This window comes from Fragaria vesca, linkage group LG5, assembly GCF_000184155.1.
Source record: "Fragaria vesca subsp. vesca linkage group LG5, FraVesHawaii_1.0, whole genome shotgun sequence".
Lineage (NCBI taxonomy): Eukaryota > Viridiplantae > Streptophyta > Magnoliopsida > Rosales > Rosaceae > Fragaria > Fragaria vesca.
Window position 1 is genome coordinate 7,451,241 of NC_020495.1, and position 15,828 is coordinate 7,467,068.

The following is a 15,828-nucleotide window of genomic DNA, read 5'->3' on the forward strand; positions in this document are numbered from 1 at the left end:
AAAAAAANAAAAAAAAAAAAGATGGACTCGATTTCATTCATCTTGTATGCACTACTGGAATTCAACACCTAGGCAACATAATATATTTGTCTCCTAGGACCCAGTTTATGTCGCTGCGAATCCTAGTCGACGGAACGGCCGTCGCCTAAGATCTGTCGACTAGGATCCGTGAAGTAGGTGTTTAGGTGACGAAAAGTTTGGCTCCGTCCACTAAGACGTACAATTCCTAACCGACAGACGTTTTCTAGCCTAACAGACGGGCATGTTCGTAGCCGTCACTCTTAGGCGACGATCGCTTATTCGTCGTTTGAGATCTTAGGAGACGAATCATCTTATTGTCTTAGACAACAGAAATTTTGGGCTCGTCACTAAGTTGCCATCCTAAGCGACAAAACACTATCGTGTTCATCTACTAAGACATCAACCTAGACGACGGCTTTTATCCCTTTTCATCGCCTATGACTACAACCTAGACGACGGAGCTTTACCGTGTTCGTCGCTTAGGAACCTTGACTTTCTTTAATTGATTCTTTTTTTTTTCACCATTATTTAATTTTTCTGATTAAGAAATAATAATTTAAAAACATTTATAAGCAAATCATAAATATAAACACTATTCATTAATAAGTAGAAAATTGTTCATACAAACAAACTAAACGAAATCAAAAGTACGAAATCCTAAGTAACTAAAAACATTAAGGTGTCGAAATTGTTGTTGTTGCTACCGTTATCGTCATCATCAGCTCAGGATATGATTGAGAGTTAACTTTTTCTTTTTTTTTTATCTAGACACCCCAACCAATCGCGAGTTTAAAAGTCTTAGAACGTCAACAAAGGTGAGTTCATACGAAAATAGTTCTATGCATTGAAAATGCACTTCGCCAACACTTATCAAGTCATACATTGATACTTGTATATAGATATTTTGTTTTATATTTGAAAAGTCCTTGTTGATATTATATATCCTCTATTTATGTTGCCGTAAATGCACATCATTCTGTTATGAATTAATTTCAGTACGTTAAACTGATAATTTATGTAGTTTTATTTTTTTTTATAGGAATTTTTTTCCGTAGAGTTATTATAGAAAATTTTAATTTTAGGAAAACTGAAAGATACCAGGCTAGTTTAATAATTAACAACACCTTGAAACTTGTAATTTTATTAGAGAAAACTTCTCTAATCTGTTGACTAATGGCAACTCTCTCTCAAAAAAAGAGCACGTCGGTTGTCAACCAGTGGGAGCTGGCTGTGACAAGTGAGGTAGTAACGTGTCGAGCAACCACTGGTTGGTGTTCAATTTTGGTGCAACTGACAGATGACGCTGATGTTTGAGATCGTACTGTAATTATTCCATTAGAGAACACGCGTCGAAGATAAACTACCTTATTAACCGACGGTAAAACGTACGAGGCTCGCTCCATCCGTCCGCACATTAACCTGTTCCTGCGGAAACTAGGAGACACCTCCTAAGAACTTTTAAGAACCAAACAGTAGTTTTCACACAGTTATTAGGTGACCAAGGATTTTTGGGTAGCAAACCATTGTAAATTTGTAATTTGATTTCATACTTAAATAATAAAAATACATACATATATTATCTAAATCTAAATGACACTACGATTACAACTACTTACTATTGTGGTATCCAATAAACACAAATATGTTTGTTATTCATTCTCAAAAAAATAAAATAATATAAACATGTGTGTTGTTTAACTGAGAGGCTTTCCATATTTTAGGTAAATGTCTCGCAATTAATTCTTTCTAGCTATGACCAAATACAATTTATACATTGTCTAATTGGTACTAAGATAATTTATCACTAGAAGGATCACCGTACCTCATAAAAAGATTTATTCTCTCTTTGATTTCTTATCTTTTTATCGGATGCATGATATTTGTTGATTATTGAATGCAATTATATGAGATTGGATGGACGACACATTTCAAATCCGAAAAGACCAGTCAGCTATATATGAACTTGAAGAAGTTGCCAAATAGAAGCTCCATATATGTATTCAATTATTTTTAACGTCATACACTTACAATTATTTTTAACGTCATACACTGGAATAGTACTACTCACCTGCAATGGTCCAATCAGATATCACTATTGTAATTTTGATGGGGTAGCTCTATATGTATCATGTAGTGTAGTCATTTTCATGAATCTATCACCATGTGAAACCCTTGTTTAGTTTCCGTTGATGTGCGACGAAATGCACCAACTCAAAATGAATGACGTTTACATGTATGAATATGATTTATCGTTATCATATAATTTAAATGATCATATTAAAAGAACACACCACGTGAAATATGTGTATAACTTTATATAGCTGGAGATGAACTTGTTTGCAAATTTTAACTGACCGGACAACAGGGATATGTGATATTTAAGGACCGTATGTCAGATTAACTAATCTTATTGTGTGTCGTTGTCTCAAACTCAATTGCAGCTGAGTTATAGACTGGTATTGGTAGCTGTCTTCCAAACTTGCTTCGATCAAGACTGTTCATGCATAGTCAATCGAGCAAATGCAGCTGCTCCATTAATTTGCCCTAAACGAAAGGGTGCTCGAGTACATGTATTTCAATTTATATTTTCTTGGGTCGTGATCACGTTTTGGTGTGCATAAAATATAGTGTTTTTTTTTTTTTGGTTCCAATTTATAAATAGATTGTTGCATTGTCTTTTCACTTTACTGAGATAGTATGTCTTTATGTGCATGTGTGAGTGGGATACTTTTTTGTTTTTGATATTATTTTCTTTTGAATTCATATCATTTGTTTTTGATATTATTACAGTATATCATGAACTTGTAAATGAAGATATTTTCCTGGAAAAAAAAAAAGTCTGTCAATAAAGATAATTTTGTTCTTTGGACTGATCTTATTCATACCACTTAGGCATTACGAGCTAATTTGATCCACTAATAAGATTAGAAAGCTAACATCTAGTCCCAGAGAAGGATTGAGGGAGGACGGTCGTAGAAGTGGAAGACCTCAAGAGATCGAAAACTATCATTTTGCAGTTTCAAAATAATTTTGTTGTGTAATTTTTATCTGATTATTTGAATGTTTTGTGTATTTAATTAGGTGGAAAAATCTCATAGACTTCATACTGTGAAGTCTTTAAGCTCGGTTGTCATAACCCAAATCATTCAAATTCCGATTTCATATGGCACTAGTGTTTCACTGTAATGGGTCTTTTGTTTACTATTTCACAAATGGGCCGTGTGAAGCTTGTTTCTTTATTTGGGCTGAAACAGATGGGTTAAGTTCCAGCATCAATCATGGAATTCTGGTTTTTGATCTCCCCTTTCCTGATGATCTTGAAGAAATAATCAATGTTGAATAAGAGCGAGAGGGCAACTGCGGTGATTGTCTGAGGCCGCGGGCTACTAGATGTGGTACGGCAGGTAGCTGCGACGCATGATGCCGGAGTTGGATTGGCGGCTGAGGAGGAGAGAGGTTAAACCATTGCTAGTTGGAAGGCTGGTGACAGGCCGGACTCGTGCAGATTCCGTGCGGGTTCTTAACGGGTCTGCACATCAAGAACCCGTTAATTTAGCGGCATTAACGGGTTTAGCCCGACCGGTTTGTTTGTTTTCATTAGGACCCGTTGGAACCCGCTTAGCCCGCAAACAATTTTTTTTTCTTTTTTTTTCCAAACCCGTTGAGGATTCTCGTCTTTTATTTTTATTTTTTCTTGAAGTGGTTAACAGGTTCCAACGGGCTCAGCACGCACAACTCGTTAACTTGCGGGTCTGGTGTGTGGGCCTTTTTAAGTACGTTTACTAAACGACTCAACATATGGGTTTCATGCGTGCTCTTGCGTGCGTGTTCCGTGCATGTTGGATGAAGATTTGCGGTGATATGGTGAAGTATGGCAGTAGTGTTAGGATCTGGATCTAGGACTCGGGTCCACTCTGAGTGTGGTCTGAATCTTGCTGTTAGACCTATTGCCAATGAAATGGTATTGGCCCATTTTTTTCTTATGGCTATTGGTTGACACGCCCAAAATTTTGGTTCATGTTCCTCAAGGATCGTCTGCCAACACGATCATTTCTGGAATCACTTTTGGCCGGCTTTGATCCGTTAGGTGAAAGAATGTTCTAATTTCTGTGCCAGAAAGATTATTACCATTTTGTGCATTGGAATTGTATTGTTATTCAAATCACTGATTACTCAGTTCAGTAAACGGTTGAGGTTCAATTTGGTTTCACTGAACCTGGGTACCAAATTGAACCAAATTGAGATAGTTTCAATTTGGATCGGGGATCCACCCTTCAAGTTTTGAATACACTATCAATAGGGAGTTAGGGACCTCAAAATCCTCAGTTCAATAAACGGTTCAGGTTCAATTTGGTACCCAGGTTGCAACTATCTCATGCATGCGTCAATAAATACTTATAGGCTTATAGCCAGACGAGGTCCAGAGGTTTTGGAGCTTCAATATGAATCAATTACAAATCGAATCGATTTAAATTATATATTCTTCTCCTCCAAATTAAACTGTAGTGTAGGGCACAGATCGTATAGAGGCATCGCCATTATTTTGAGGCCCAGTTGAGGCCCAGCTGCTTCCAGTTGCAAGTTATTATCTTATTTTGTTGTCTAGCTAGAATTTGCAGATAGAGACATCATCCTCCCCACTCAACCCTAGTTCAGAGACACATCTGTGAAAGAGATGCCTAACCTTTTGTGACAATTACTAATTTGTCTTTCACCTATTAGAAGACTATATTTTAAACTTTTAATCAATCAAGGATATTATAGGTAGTTCAAAAATTTAACCATTCTTAAACTCCTTCTGGCTTTATTAATATATAGATAATCAAATAATCAAATCAAGTAAGCATATAATATGAACATAAATAATATAGAACTAATTTCAGTTTACTCTCATCAATTTTAGATCGATCATCATGTTAAACTTTCTTCTTTCAATTTCATCAAAAACATCTCTCGACTCCCAATTTTCATAACCCGTGTCCAAACCTCCGTTTTCCATCAAATTCCTCCGCCAAGTGATGACGTGGCATCAAGAAGAAAGTCAAATTTCGAAAAAATAACTTTTCTGACCATTTTTCTCCTATATCGATACACATCTCTGTTCCCATCACAACCTTCTAACCTTAGTGATTTTGGTGGGATTAAATGCAATTTGTCTATTTTGCTCTTTTTTTGTGGGTCCAGCGACTTCAGATTTGATTTTCTTCTTAATGCAAGTCATTACATGACGGGGAATTGGATGAAAAACGGATGTTTGGACACGGCTGATGAAAATTGGAAGTTGAGGGGTGTTTTTGATGAAATTGAAAGAAAATGGATTAACATGATGATCGACCTAAAATTGATAGGGGTAAACTGAAATTAGTCCAATAATATAAAAGAATAAGGGAATTGGAGAGTTTCTCATAGGATCTACAAGGGAGGCACGTGAACGTTGCTCTTAAGCCGTAGACGCCTCCCCACATGCGGGTTATGACAGTCGTCTACAAACTCCAAGATACAACCCTTATAGTCACACATGATGTCTAATCCGTTTTGCACGACTAACGGTAGACGGGGGTGTCAAATATTTATCGAATTGGCCAAACGATAAGAAATAAGAATAGAATAAGAAAGATGAAGAGTAAGAGTATAAGAGCAATATAAAATACTATTACTCTTTGACTTAAGAGTAGAGTATTCATAGAACATAACCCTTAGAAAAGGCACGACTTTTCAATTTGAATAAATAATATTTAAAAGAGAATTATGAGTTTTGAATCTTATTTTTTAATTAAAAACCAACAATTTGTTGTACTCTAGATCTAGCGTCGATCAATTGAATAGCTAGAGTTATTGCACTCAACTACGTTATATATTTTGCAACTCATTACAATAATTAAATTAAGAACATACTCAAATTGGGGAATTAGGAGAAACCAAGAATAACGTGAAAAACCCAAGAAGCCTTAGGCCATCTCTAGTAATAGAGGCTATAAAGCCAAATCTTAAATTTTGGCCTTATTTTGGTCTCCAACAACAAATCAGAAGAGGGTTAAAAGGCCATGAAATGGCCAAACATAGCCTTTTGGCTAGCCCAGGCCAAACCAAATTGTGGTCTCATATTAGATTAAAAAATTAAAAGTATGCATGTGGGTTGATTGATGAAAACCTAAATTATGACAATTGTCTACTTTCTATTGGATAATTTCATTCTCATCTCATTACAACGGACTCAAAATCAATGTTATATAAGTGATTAACGCAATAAATGACTCATATCTTATTTTGTTAATATAATTACAACATATGCAAAATATTTATTTGTCTAAAAAGTTAATTCAAAAATTAATTTTGGTCCAAATTCAAATATTGTTATAATAAACTAAATCTATAAGTGAGAAATTCTACGGTATCTACCGGTACATGATATCCATATTTACAATTGTGATTACATATTTGTAGTCAAAATGAAAAATATTCAAAAGTATAATGTGAAATCATAAAATATTAAAGGACTAAAATTTGGCCATCTCTTACCGAAGATGATTTAGTAGTATTTGAATAAAAAATATTATTTTCAGAGGCTAAATTATAGCCCTTACCCCAATTTAACCCTTTGTTACTGGAGATGGCTTTAGCGGACCACTTTGGCCATGAGTGGTTGTGGTTGTGGTTGGTTGGGGAGCAACTTTCTGGAAACGAAAACTGGCCATGGCCGGCATTATAGTTAATAATTTGGTATATGCATGGCCATGGTTAATTTGCTTTGGTGTTTCATGATCAAAGTTTGGTTGTTGCTATGGCGCTCCTTCCCTACCAGCTTGTCTCTTCTGAATCAAAACTCTCTCTTTGATTAGGGCACGTGAACACACAGTCGAAATTCAATGTCATGTCTATGCGTTATGTTTTCTTCCCACGGTTCTCTTTCTAATTTGCCTGCTGCATGTTTGATTATTCTTTTCATATTGAAAATTTGAAAATTTGAAAAATTGAAGGACGACTTGTATAGTTGTATTGAATCAGTTTTACGTGCAAGCATGCAAATCTAATCTGCCCAGTTTCTAACAAAGAAGAAGAAAAAGTTTGTACTAGCTACTTTCTTATTCCGCTTTCGTTGAAGACTTAGGTATTTCATGTCGTCCTTTTCTGATGATTGTCTTGTTTGTTTGATTTGAGCAGGAAAAAGAAAACAGGGTATTTGTTTACCTTATAAATTAATTATAGAGGATGATTGTGAAGATTCTTGTCCAGCACTTGTGAATTAGGCAGATGACATTGGCATTAGAATGATTGATTAGCTCACATGAGTACGTACGTAGCTGAATAATATTCAAATTAAAGGCGATCTAAATTGAAGAAATTCCAGATTATTGGGTAGAGAACTTTACAGGTAGATTAGTTCAAAGTTCAAAACATGTCATAATTAACATTTTAAGGACCATTATGTGCATTCACTTCTTTTCCATCGATAGCAAACATGGAATTATGGGTTGTAAAGGATAAGTTTGAAAGCTAAACTAAACCATTAGGCAAACTGTGCAAAAATTTGAAGGTCAAGTCTTCCTTTTAAAGTTAGAATTCCAATTACAAGGAAAAACTTGCTCACATCCTCGATCAAAGAAGCAAAAAACTTGCTTGGTTGATTTGTCAAGAGGGAGGAGTTCTGGAAGATAGAGACCGTTAGGTAAAAACAAGAACAAACAGACAAAATGGGAGGAGCTGTTTGCAAAATTTGGTGTTTCTGAGGCCAGTCTTCAAGATCACAAATCAATATATACAGTGAAAGCTAGATATTGTTGACTGAGTATTGACTTGTTGGATATCACTCTCACTCTATAATTGCTCCCCTCAAACTCACTCAAACTCATATGCATGGCTGTTGGCTTTTGGGTCATTGTTTCAAGCAGCCATGATTTCCATGCCATGCTTCAGACGCTTCTTTCCATAAAATTTTATTGATAAACTCATCGCTTTTGGGTCTTTCTGCTTCTGGTTTAGGTTTATAAATAATTGACTACTACCTCAGATAATTCTCTGTGTAACACTTATTTAAATAATCATGGAAGTTGGTATGATAGGAGGGTCTTTGATAATAGTGTGGGAAATGGTAATTCCTTTGGTCCTCCCTTATTGAACAAACGAAAAGAAGGCGAAACCTCCTTGCCTTCCAACTTTTTCAGTTTCTTGTCCTACTGAATTGAATAAAGTTGCATACTTTCTTCTTTCAATGGTTTCAAAGTCTCTCTCTTTCTCTCAAAATAGCAAGTTAGCAACTACAAGGTCTTCCATGGAGTTTAGGAGACACTAAATTCTCATAGAGTGCAGGTGCTTCTGCCTCAACCCCATTATTATACCTCAGTATTCTATACCCACTATTCCATCTTTACACTGGTAAAGTGATCCCTTTCTCTATGTTGGGCAACTTTTGATTTTCATGTCTGTTATTCTCTTTCGGTCAGAACTTGAATAGTTTTATCATGGAGTCTTTGCTTTACAATGAGCATGTTTACTATTTTTGCTTCTTGATTTTAATTCACGTGGAGTTCAGAGTTCAAGAAATTTCCTAGTTTAGATATATTTTTCATGGCACCAATTCTGATGGGATTTTCTTATTACTCTATTTGGTAACCTAGGAATTTGGAGCTGTAAGGAGTAAAGTCTGTGTAAGTTACTCAATCTTTCAGTAAAGTTTGATTCTTGTGGGTTTTGTTTACTCATGATGATTCTCCAATGGTAAAGGTATTGGCTTGGATTGAACTTGGGTTTGGTTGAAATCTGTTAAAGTTTAGTTCTTTCTCCATTTGATGGAGTCTTGGCGCTGTTCTTCTGAAGGGAAGAGTTTTGCACCTGATGAAACAGTTTCTCATACTGATTCACTTGCTAGAAATAGAAGTGCTTTGATGGGTTGTGATTTGAAAATCCCATGTACTTTTGAAAGTCAAGGTTTTGGGGAATTGGGTTTGCCAGAAATGTTGGGCAAACATCTACCAAGAAGTACAACAAGTATGGGTTCCCCAAATCCATTTTTTAGGGAAGATGAATCCTCTTCAAAGCTTTCAAGCTCTGCTGTTGAATCCAACAGCAGGGATTATTCACTCTTTGATTTGAAACTAGATGCTTATACTTCTAAGTCAACGAAAGGAGCTTCCCTTTTTTCTTCATCCGAGTCATCTACACCTATGAAGAGAATGAGGGTATCAGGGGTGTACTCCCAGACTGCTTATTGCCAGGTTCATGGCTGCAACAAGGACCTCAGCTCCTCTAAGGACTACCACAAGAGGCATAAAGTTTGTGAGGCTCACTCGAAGACCGCCAAAGTTATTGTCAAAGGCATAGAACAGAGGTTTTGTCAGCAATGTAGTAGGTTGGTCATGTTTCTCTTGAACCTTGTTGTGTTTCAGTTTCTTTTAGACTTGTTTAATATAATTTCTTCAAATGTATAAATCTGATTGAGTTGCCTTTTTAAGCATTGAATCCTATGTTTAAGTTTATGCTAAACCACAAGTGAGCTAAATATTCAGCCCTGGTCTAGTAGTAATGTCATGAGGCTTATTGCTGCCGTAATATGTACTAGATTTTGATCATCCAGGTTCCATTTGCTGGCTGAATTTGATGATGGTAAGCGCAGCTGTCGTAAACGCCTTGCCGGACACAATGAGCGCCGGAGAAAGCCTCAAGTTAATATTCATTCTGGAAGAGATGGGAGGTTGCTTCAGCCATATAACGGTACTTGCTAGAACTGATCTCTTATATTGAATTGTCCATGACATGTAGTCATCTAATGGTCCCCCTTTTGTCCTTATCTGCAAGCAAATGCCCTTAATCTTCTGTGCAGCCTGGTATTTGTGTCACCAAAAGACCAGAAAATGCTTGCCGGAGTTCCAATACTCTGGAGTACTAAATAATTTTGGCAACTTATGGTTGTCCCAAGGTCTCACATTGAAGTAGTATTGTTTTTGACACTTGCAATTATGTATGATAGAACTGTTCAGGAACAGATATAACTAAACTTGGTCGATGAGGTTCCTTGCAGACTTTGCATCAATTGTTTGAATGATTTTGTACCTTCTAAGAGAGAGTTTACACATTACACTGAAAAAGTAGGATATCTTATATGGACAAAAATCACAGTAAAACTCGTACTTACCAATTTATCTCATCCATATAAGCTCGTGTGTGTGTGGCCATCACCAGTTAACTCAGAAATGTATTGACCCTTTACTTGGTTTTGTGATTCAGAATATTAATATTTTAGAAATTGATTTCCTTGATTGCTAAGTCTTAATAATGGAGGAATATGAAACTGTATGCATTCACTATCTGTATAATGCAGTTGCTACATGTAGCTGTTCTGAGGCTCGGGTTTAACATATAATTAGAATATTTCAAAATAGAGCTTTAATCAGAGTTACATTCTCTGAGAATTCTATCATTAGTACTTGTACTGCTCTTTTCACCTGTCTACACACTGTGCAGGCAGCAGTTTTCCAGGGACTATGTTCACAGCTGCGTCTTTCGTCTGCCAAGATATACTCCCTAGTAGCATTTTGGATGCTGAGAATTACAGAACAAGTGACTGGCGCAGGCGTGTAAAAGTGGAAGGTGGCACTCAGCATAGGCCTTTGTCAGGGGTGCCTGAAACAAATGGGCAACTGCATTTGAAACCAGTCTTTTCTTATGATATTGGAAAACATTGTCCACCAGCTCATGTAGATGACACCAATAATCTTCCTAGTGGAAGCATACTCAGTGAGACTGGTAGTCAGTATCCACATGATACGAGAAGCTTAAATTCTGGTTCACGTTCTATTTATAATGAGGGTGCATTAGGAAGTGAAGGCTTCAATGATTTCCACACAACAGCAACAACCGTGCAACAATTATCGCGCATTCCAGAGTCCGGTTGTGCTCACTCTTTTCTGTCATCTCAATCACAGAACTCTACAAGCTATGCTTCGGGAATTCCTATTGCTCACCCCTCAGTAATGCCAGTCAGCCAAACACATTACAACCCCAGCCAAGTTTCTGATAAACTTTGTTCTCAGGGTTCCACAAGTGGGGTGTCAAATAAATTTCCTTCTTCGGGGGGTCCCATGACGATATCTAATGGAAGAGATGCTAATGATTTTGGAACAAATGGGATTTTCCAAGGATCACAGTTTTTGAACACCAAATATCGTCTATCATGTGATGGTGGGACTACTGTTGACTTGCTTCAACTTTCCTCAGAGCTTCAACGAGTTGATGATCAACGGCATTCCCTGCAGGTGAAGCAGGAATATGACGCTTTCTGCTGCCTCCAAAGTCCGAATCATGTAAAGTGATCTGCAAATAAGGTAATTGGATTAGTAAATTTGATTTTACTGTGATGACTCGAGCACTATCCTCAGTATTTGCTTTTACTTTGAAGTGAAAGTGGCAAAGTGCATTGTTTCACTTGGCCACTTATGTCACATCCCTAGAGTTCCCCACATAATGTCGAAAAATTTGTTTTTATATGCCAGATTGAACAGTAGATATGTCTGTTTGAAAGCTTTTGCATATCTGTTAATATCACACTAAGATATTCTTTCTGTGTTGAGGTAGAGAGTAATCCAAGTGACCAAGTATGTCAAAGTTTGGAACTAATCCACCATGGATCTCCAATGACAGTAGCACTTGCAGAGGTCAGGAAGGAACTTTTAGCATACCATTCTAACCTGCTGCTTAACAACCTATAGTTAGGAAGTCATATCTAAGAGATTGAATCCTCCTTATACTAGTGCAAGTGTTCGCTTGTATACTTAAATAAATGATTCTCTAACCTCCTAGCTAGTTTCTCTTTGTTCTCTTCATTCTTATGAAATTTCATGATAAGTAATGCATTCAAGCTAACATCATTTATGGAATAAACCAGCAAGTTCGATTTGTTTACCATATTTCACATACATGACAATCAAGGTTTGTTACTGTCCATATCAGAAGTGTACATTTGCCATATCAAAGGTACTGAAGAATACAATACATCACACAGTTAATACCTAATGGCCATGTGAAAATATATGCATGCTTAATAGTAGATAGGTATTAATATAGAACATGCTTTCTGGTGTAGAATATGCCTTCTAGTGCAGTTGATATGTTCAGATCTGGTATGGTTTTCTTGTATGGAAGTTCTGGGCATGAATAATCTATCTATCATATAATGCAACTAAGAAAGGGCAATAATTGGGTTAAGGATTGGTGGGTGCGTGTGAATGTAGTTCTATTAATATGCATAAATGCTCAAATTACTGACATGCTGCTTCTTTCTGTCAGCTACATGCAATATTTAAACTCCAGTTAATCTCATTAGAATAGATTTAGCTGCTATTAGGCAAATTGTCATGTCTTCCGTTTGTGTTTGCGGGATAGATCAGATCATAAGCAACTTAACATCCTCATTATAGTGATTATACTGATTTGCTTGGATCTATACTGCTGTGAAGAGTGAAGACAACGAAGGAATCTGCAATGTGAAGTCAAACAGGCTCCCCATTTGTTTGGTTCTGTTCTGATAATTGAGGAATTTAGGAACCTTCACTCTTTATCTTAAAACAAGTCATTGAGTTCCAATCGTGCCTAGGAGAAGTACCCGAGCGTCATTTGAGCTTCATAAATTCCTAATATAAGCTCATCAAGTTCCATTCGAGGGTAGAAAAAACTTCCAATGTATATCAGTGAAACTTGGTAGAAACTCAGTGCTATGCAGTCTATGCTCAAATGGAACTCGATGGTGGATTAGGGGAATTCTCCGAGCGACATTTGAGCTACAAGAAATACTTGTATACGTCCACCAAATTCCATTTGATTGCATTGCTTCTTTTAGTCTTCCTTTATGTGGTTTGGGCAAGAACTTAAATCCTAGTGCCTTGAATCTGAGAGTAATTTGAGTTCAGTAAAGATTAATAGAAGCCTGCAGCTTTAAATCCTAGAGTCCAATTCTACATATTGAATCTTTCTGCCGGCAACACAAGCTTTTCAAAAGGAGCTTTTAACCGCAATGTATGATTGAAAAGGCCCACGGCATCATTTCAAGTTCAAATTCCAGTCATTTTCGACAAAGCTGGAGATTGTAATCTCAACCAGTGTTGGATTCAAACTTTGAAAAGACCATCATTTTGTGCAGCAAATTTGTCACTTGAAGTTGACACCTCTTGAAGACGCCATATCATCTTTTGGCCTCTTCAGCTTTTTCTTTGTAGCTTTGTAGCCGTTGCATCTCTTCTACGAGATACCGAATAAAGATGCTATATAAGTTGGCAGAGAATGAAACGAAAAAGCTAAGATTTAGAAGAAACCAAACCCATAATACTATGCTATTACAACCATAACAACAAAATTGAGTCACAGTTCAAATGAATAAATAGCTAATGCTTTAAAAGTATAAAAATACATAATCCGTCATGATTTATTGTTCTAAGCTCATATAGTAGTGAGATAAATATAAGATATCTTTTCCAACCTGCCAAGTAAATACTCCTAGCTCAAAACCAAAAGCTTGGTGGACAAAATGGTCGATCAGATCACGAACGAGCCTATGGCTATCAAAACAGATGATAATGGGGATTGAAAATCTATTTTGTAGATTTTGAAGGCCCATTGAGCTCAACAGCTTTCCCTCCAGCCGGGTTCAACTCATCCCATGCTTCGATCCACGTGACCATGGCATCTGCAAGCTTGATGAAGTAGTCATCAACCTTACCGAGTTTCGCCTTCACCTGCTTGGAGAGTTCAAGGTAGCAGGCCTGAACAGTGGTGCAATCCTTGGGGAGTGTAGCAGATTGGAAAAATGGGATCAACTCTTCCTGCCAGTAGATTCCTTTGTATTCCTTCTTAAGGTTAACAAAGGGGTTGCTGGCTTTGCTATGCCAGATGTAGGGCAGTCCCGTCTTCACTCCTAGGCCCAAGTGGTCACAAATGACCTATAAAACAAACAATGCAATCAATGTCAGGTGCTGAAATTCAAAACTAAAGAGACGGTATTTTGATTGCAAAATCAATTAACTGTAATTAACTGTAATGACCCAAAGCAAAAAAAAAGAAAAAGAAAAAGGAAAAGACAGAAACTAAAGATATATGGGATAAAGAGATGGTATTTTGATTGCAAAATCAATTACCTGTAATTCAAAACTAAAGAGATGGTATTTGATTGCAAAATCAATTAACTGTAATGACCCAAAGACAAAAAAAAAAAGGACAGAAACTAAAGATCTATGGGATATACCTTCATGCACCATCCAGCCCACATATCGTCGTAGCGACCAATTGGCTGACCATCGCCCATGAGTCCAAAGTACATAGCAGGGCCGATCAACTCACGGTTGAAAGCCAAATTCATCCCACACATGGGAAAGAGAGTTCCCTTGGGGATAGTCAAGACTGCATCCACAAACCTACAAAACCACAGGCACAAACAATCAGCAAATCTGTTACCCACAGAATATTTACAAGTTGTAAAAGTATGGCCGTGGCAGAACAATGTACCTTGTGTTCCTCTCAAGAGGCTTGACAAGCTGGGTGGGTGCATCATAATCCGGAATATTGAGCCAGAGGCCGTGAGAAACAGCGGTCGGCACACCTTCACGAAGACTAAAAGGGTAACCACGAACGAAATCTGTACCTTCACGGTACGGGTCGTACAAGGTGTTAAAGAAAAACGGAGTCGATGGGCACAGAAGGTTCTTGATGTGCTGCTCTAGTGCATTGATCTCTTTTCCAGTAGGATCTTTAGCGACCTGCATTGTCACACCAAACATCATGTCAAATACTCAATTTTCAAAAGAATTTGAAGACATACCAACGAAATCAGAACACTAATTCCACCCACAGTTCAACTCAAGTTGCAGCGGCCACTCAAATTTAGGATATAGATGAAGATCTACGAATGTAGTCAACACTGTATGTTTGGTTGAATCTAATGCTTCAACATTAAGCATACCAAGTCATGCAAAAGCTTCACTCTCATGGAATACAAATAATATGGACCATGCTATCATTGCAATGAGATCGAAACACACATTGACCGCAATGATTACACAAACAACCTTTTCCTCATCAAACAAGAACAAAGCAACATCAAAACACAATTAACATCTATATGGGCAAGACAGATCAAAGCTAATAGAGTCAGATCCAGTCAACAAAATTAGTTAAATTGACAAGGGCGAAAGAGTCAAATCGAAGTCAAATAAAAACCGAACACGGATCTGGAGAGACTTACGAAGCAATCGTCGTCGATGGTGAAGATGTACTTCTTCTTGGAGACCATGTAGCCGAAGCAGCGGCAGGCGGAGTCCTTGAAGGAGATGCAGGAGGCTTTGGGGCCGAGAATACGGTTGATGTCGTTACGGTTGTAGAGCTCGTAATCGAAGCCCTCGGGGACCTTGATGATCTTGGTGGGATCGCCGTCCTGGACGATGATGAGATGGTACTGCTGGAAGAAGGGCCTCCACATTTCCAAGAAGTCCAGGTTTCGGATGGTGGGGATCACGATGTCCAGCTCATCCTTCAGCAGCGGCGTCGGGGCGACCTTGCTGTACTCGGCCATGGCTGCTGCAATTCAGAGATATTTCTGGGGTTTCAGAGAGAGGAGGAGTTCTGGTTTGGAGGTGAGACTTGTGCTGTGTGTGCGCTCCTGTATTTGAAGACCTTCAAAAGTGGGGAGACGTGTGTGGGTGTCACGTGCCGAAAGTGGGAGTCACGTGCCGAACTGAAATTGGAGTTTCTTAAATTAGGGCTTTATATATATATATATATATATATATATATATATATATATATATATATATATATATATAAGTAAGT

At 37.4% G+C, this 15,828-nt stretch overlaps 2 protein-coding genes across 2 annotated transcripts; one reads left to right on the forward strand and one right to left on the reverse strand.

Annotated features, from left to right (window-relative positions):
- Nucleotides 1–8,686: 8,686 nt before the first annotated feature.
- LOC101306334 lies at nucleotides 8,687–11,414 on the forward strand. The gene is made up of 3 exons (XM_004299234.1): nucleotides 8,687–9,367; nucleotides 9,593–9,729; nucleotides 10,480–11,414. The coding sequence occupies exons 1-3, from the start codon at nucleotides 8,808–8,810 to the stop codon at nucleotides 11,325–11,327; spliced, it is 1,545 nt and encodes a 514-aa protein (XP_004299282.1). The 5' UTR covers nucleotides 8,687–8,807; the 3' UTR covers nucleotides 11,328–11,414.
- A 1,899-nt stretch (nucleotides 11,415–13,313) lies between these two features.
- LOC101306629 (alpha-1,4-glucan-protein synthase [UDP-forming]-like) lies at nucleotides 13,314–15,650 on the reverse strand. The gene is made up of 4 exons (XM_004299235.1): nucleotides 15,245–15,650; nucleotides 14,509–14,759; nucleotides 14,249–14,417; nucleotides 13,314–13,946 (listed from the first exon to the last, which is right to left on the reverse strand). Exons 1-4 carry the CDS (start codon nucleotides 15,569–15,571, stop codon nucleotides 13,599–13,601), a joined length of 1,095 nt encoding a protein of 364 aa, XP_004299283.1. The 5' UTR covers nucleotides 15,572–15,650; the 3' UTR covers nucleotides 13,314–13,598.
- Nucleotides 15,651–15,828: the final 178 nt, after the last annotated feature.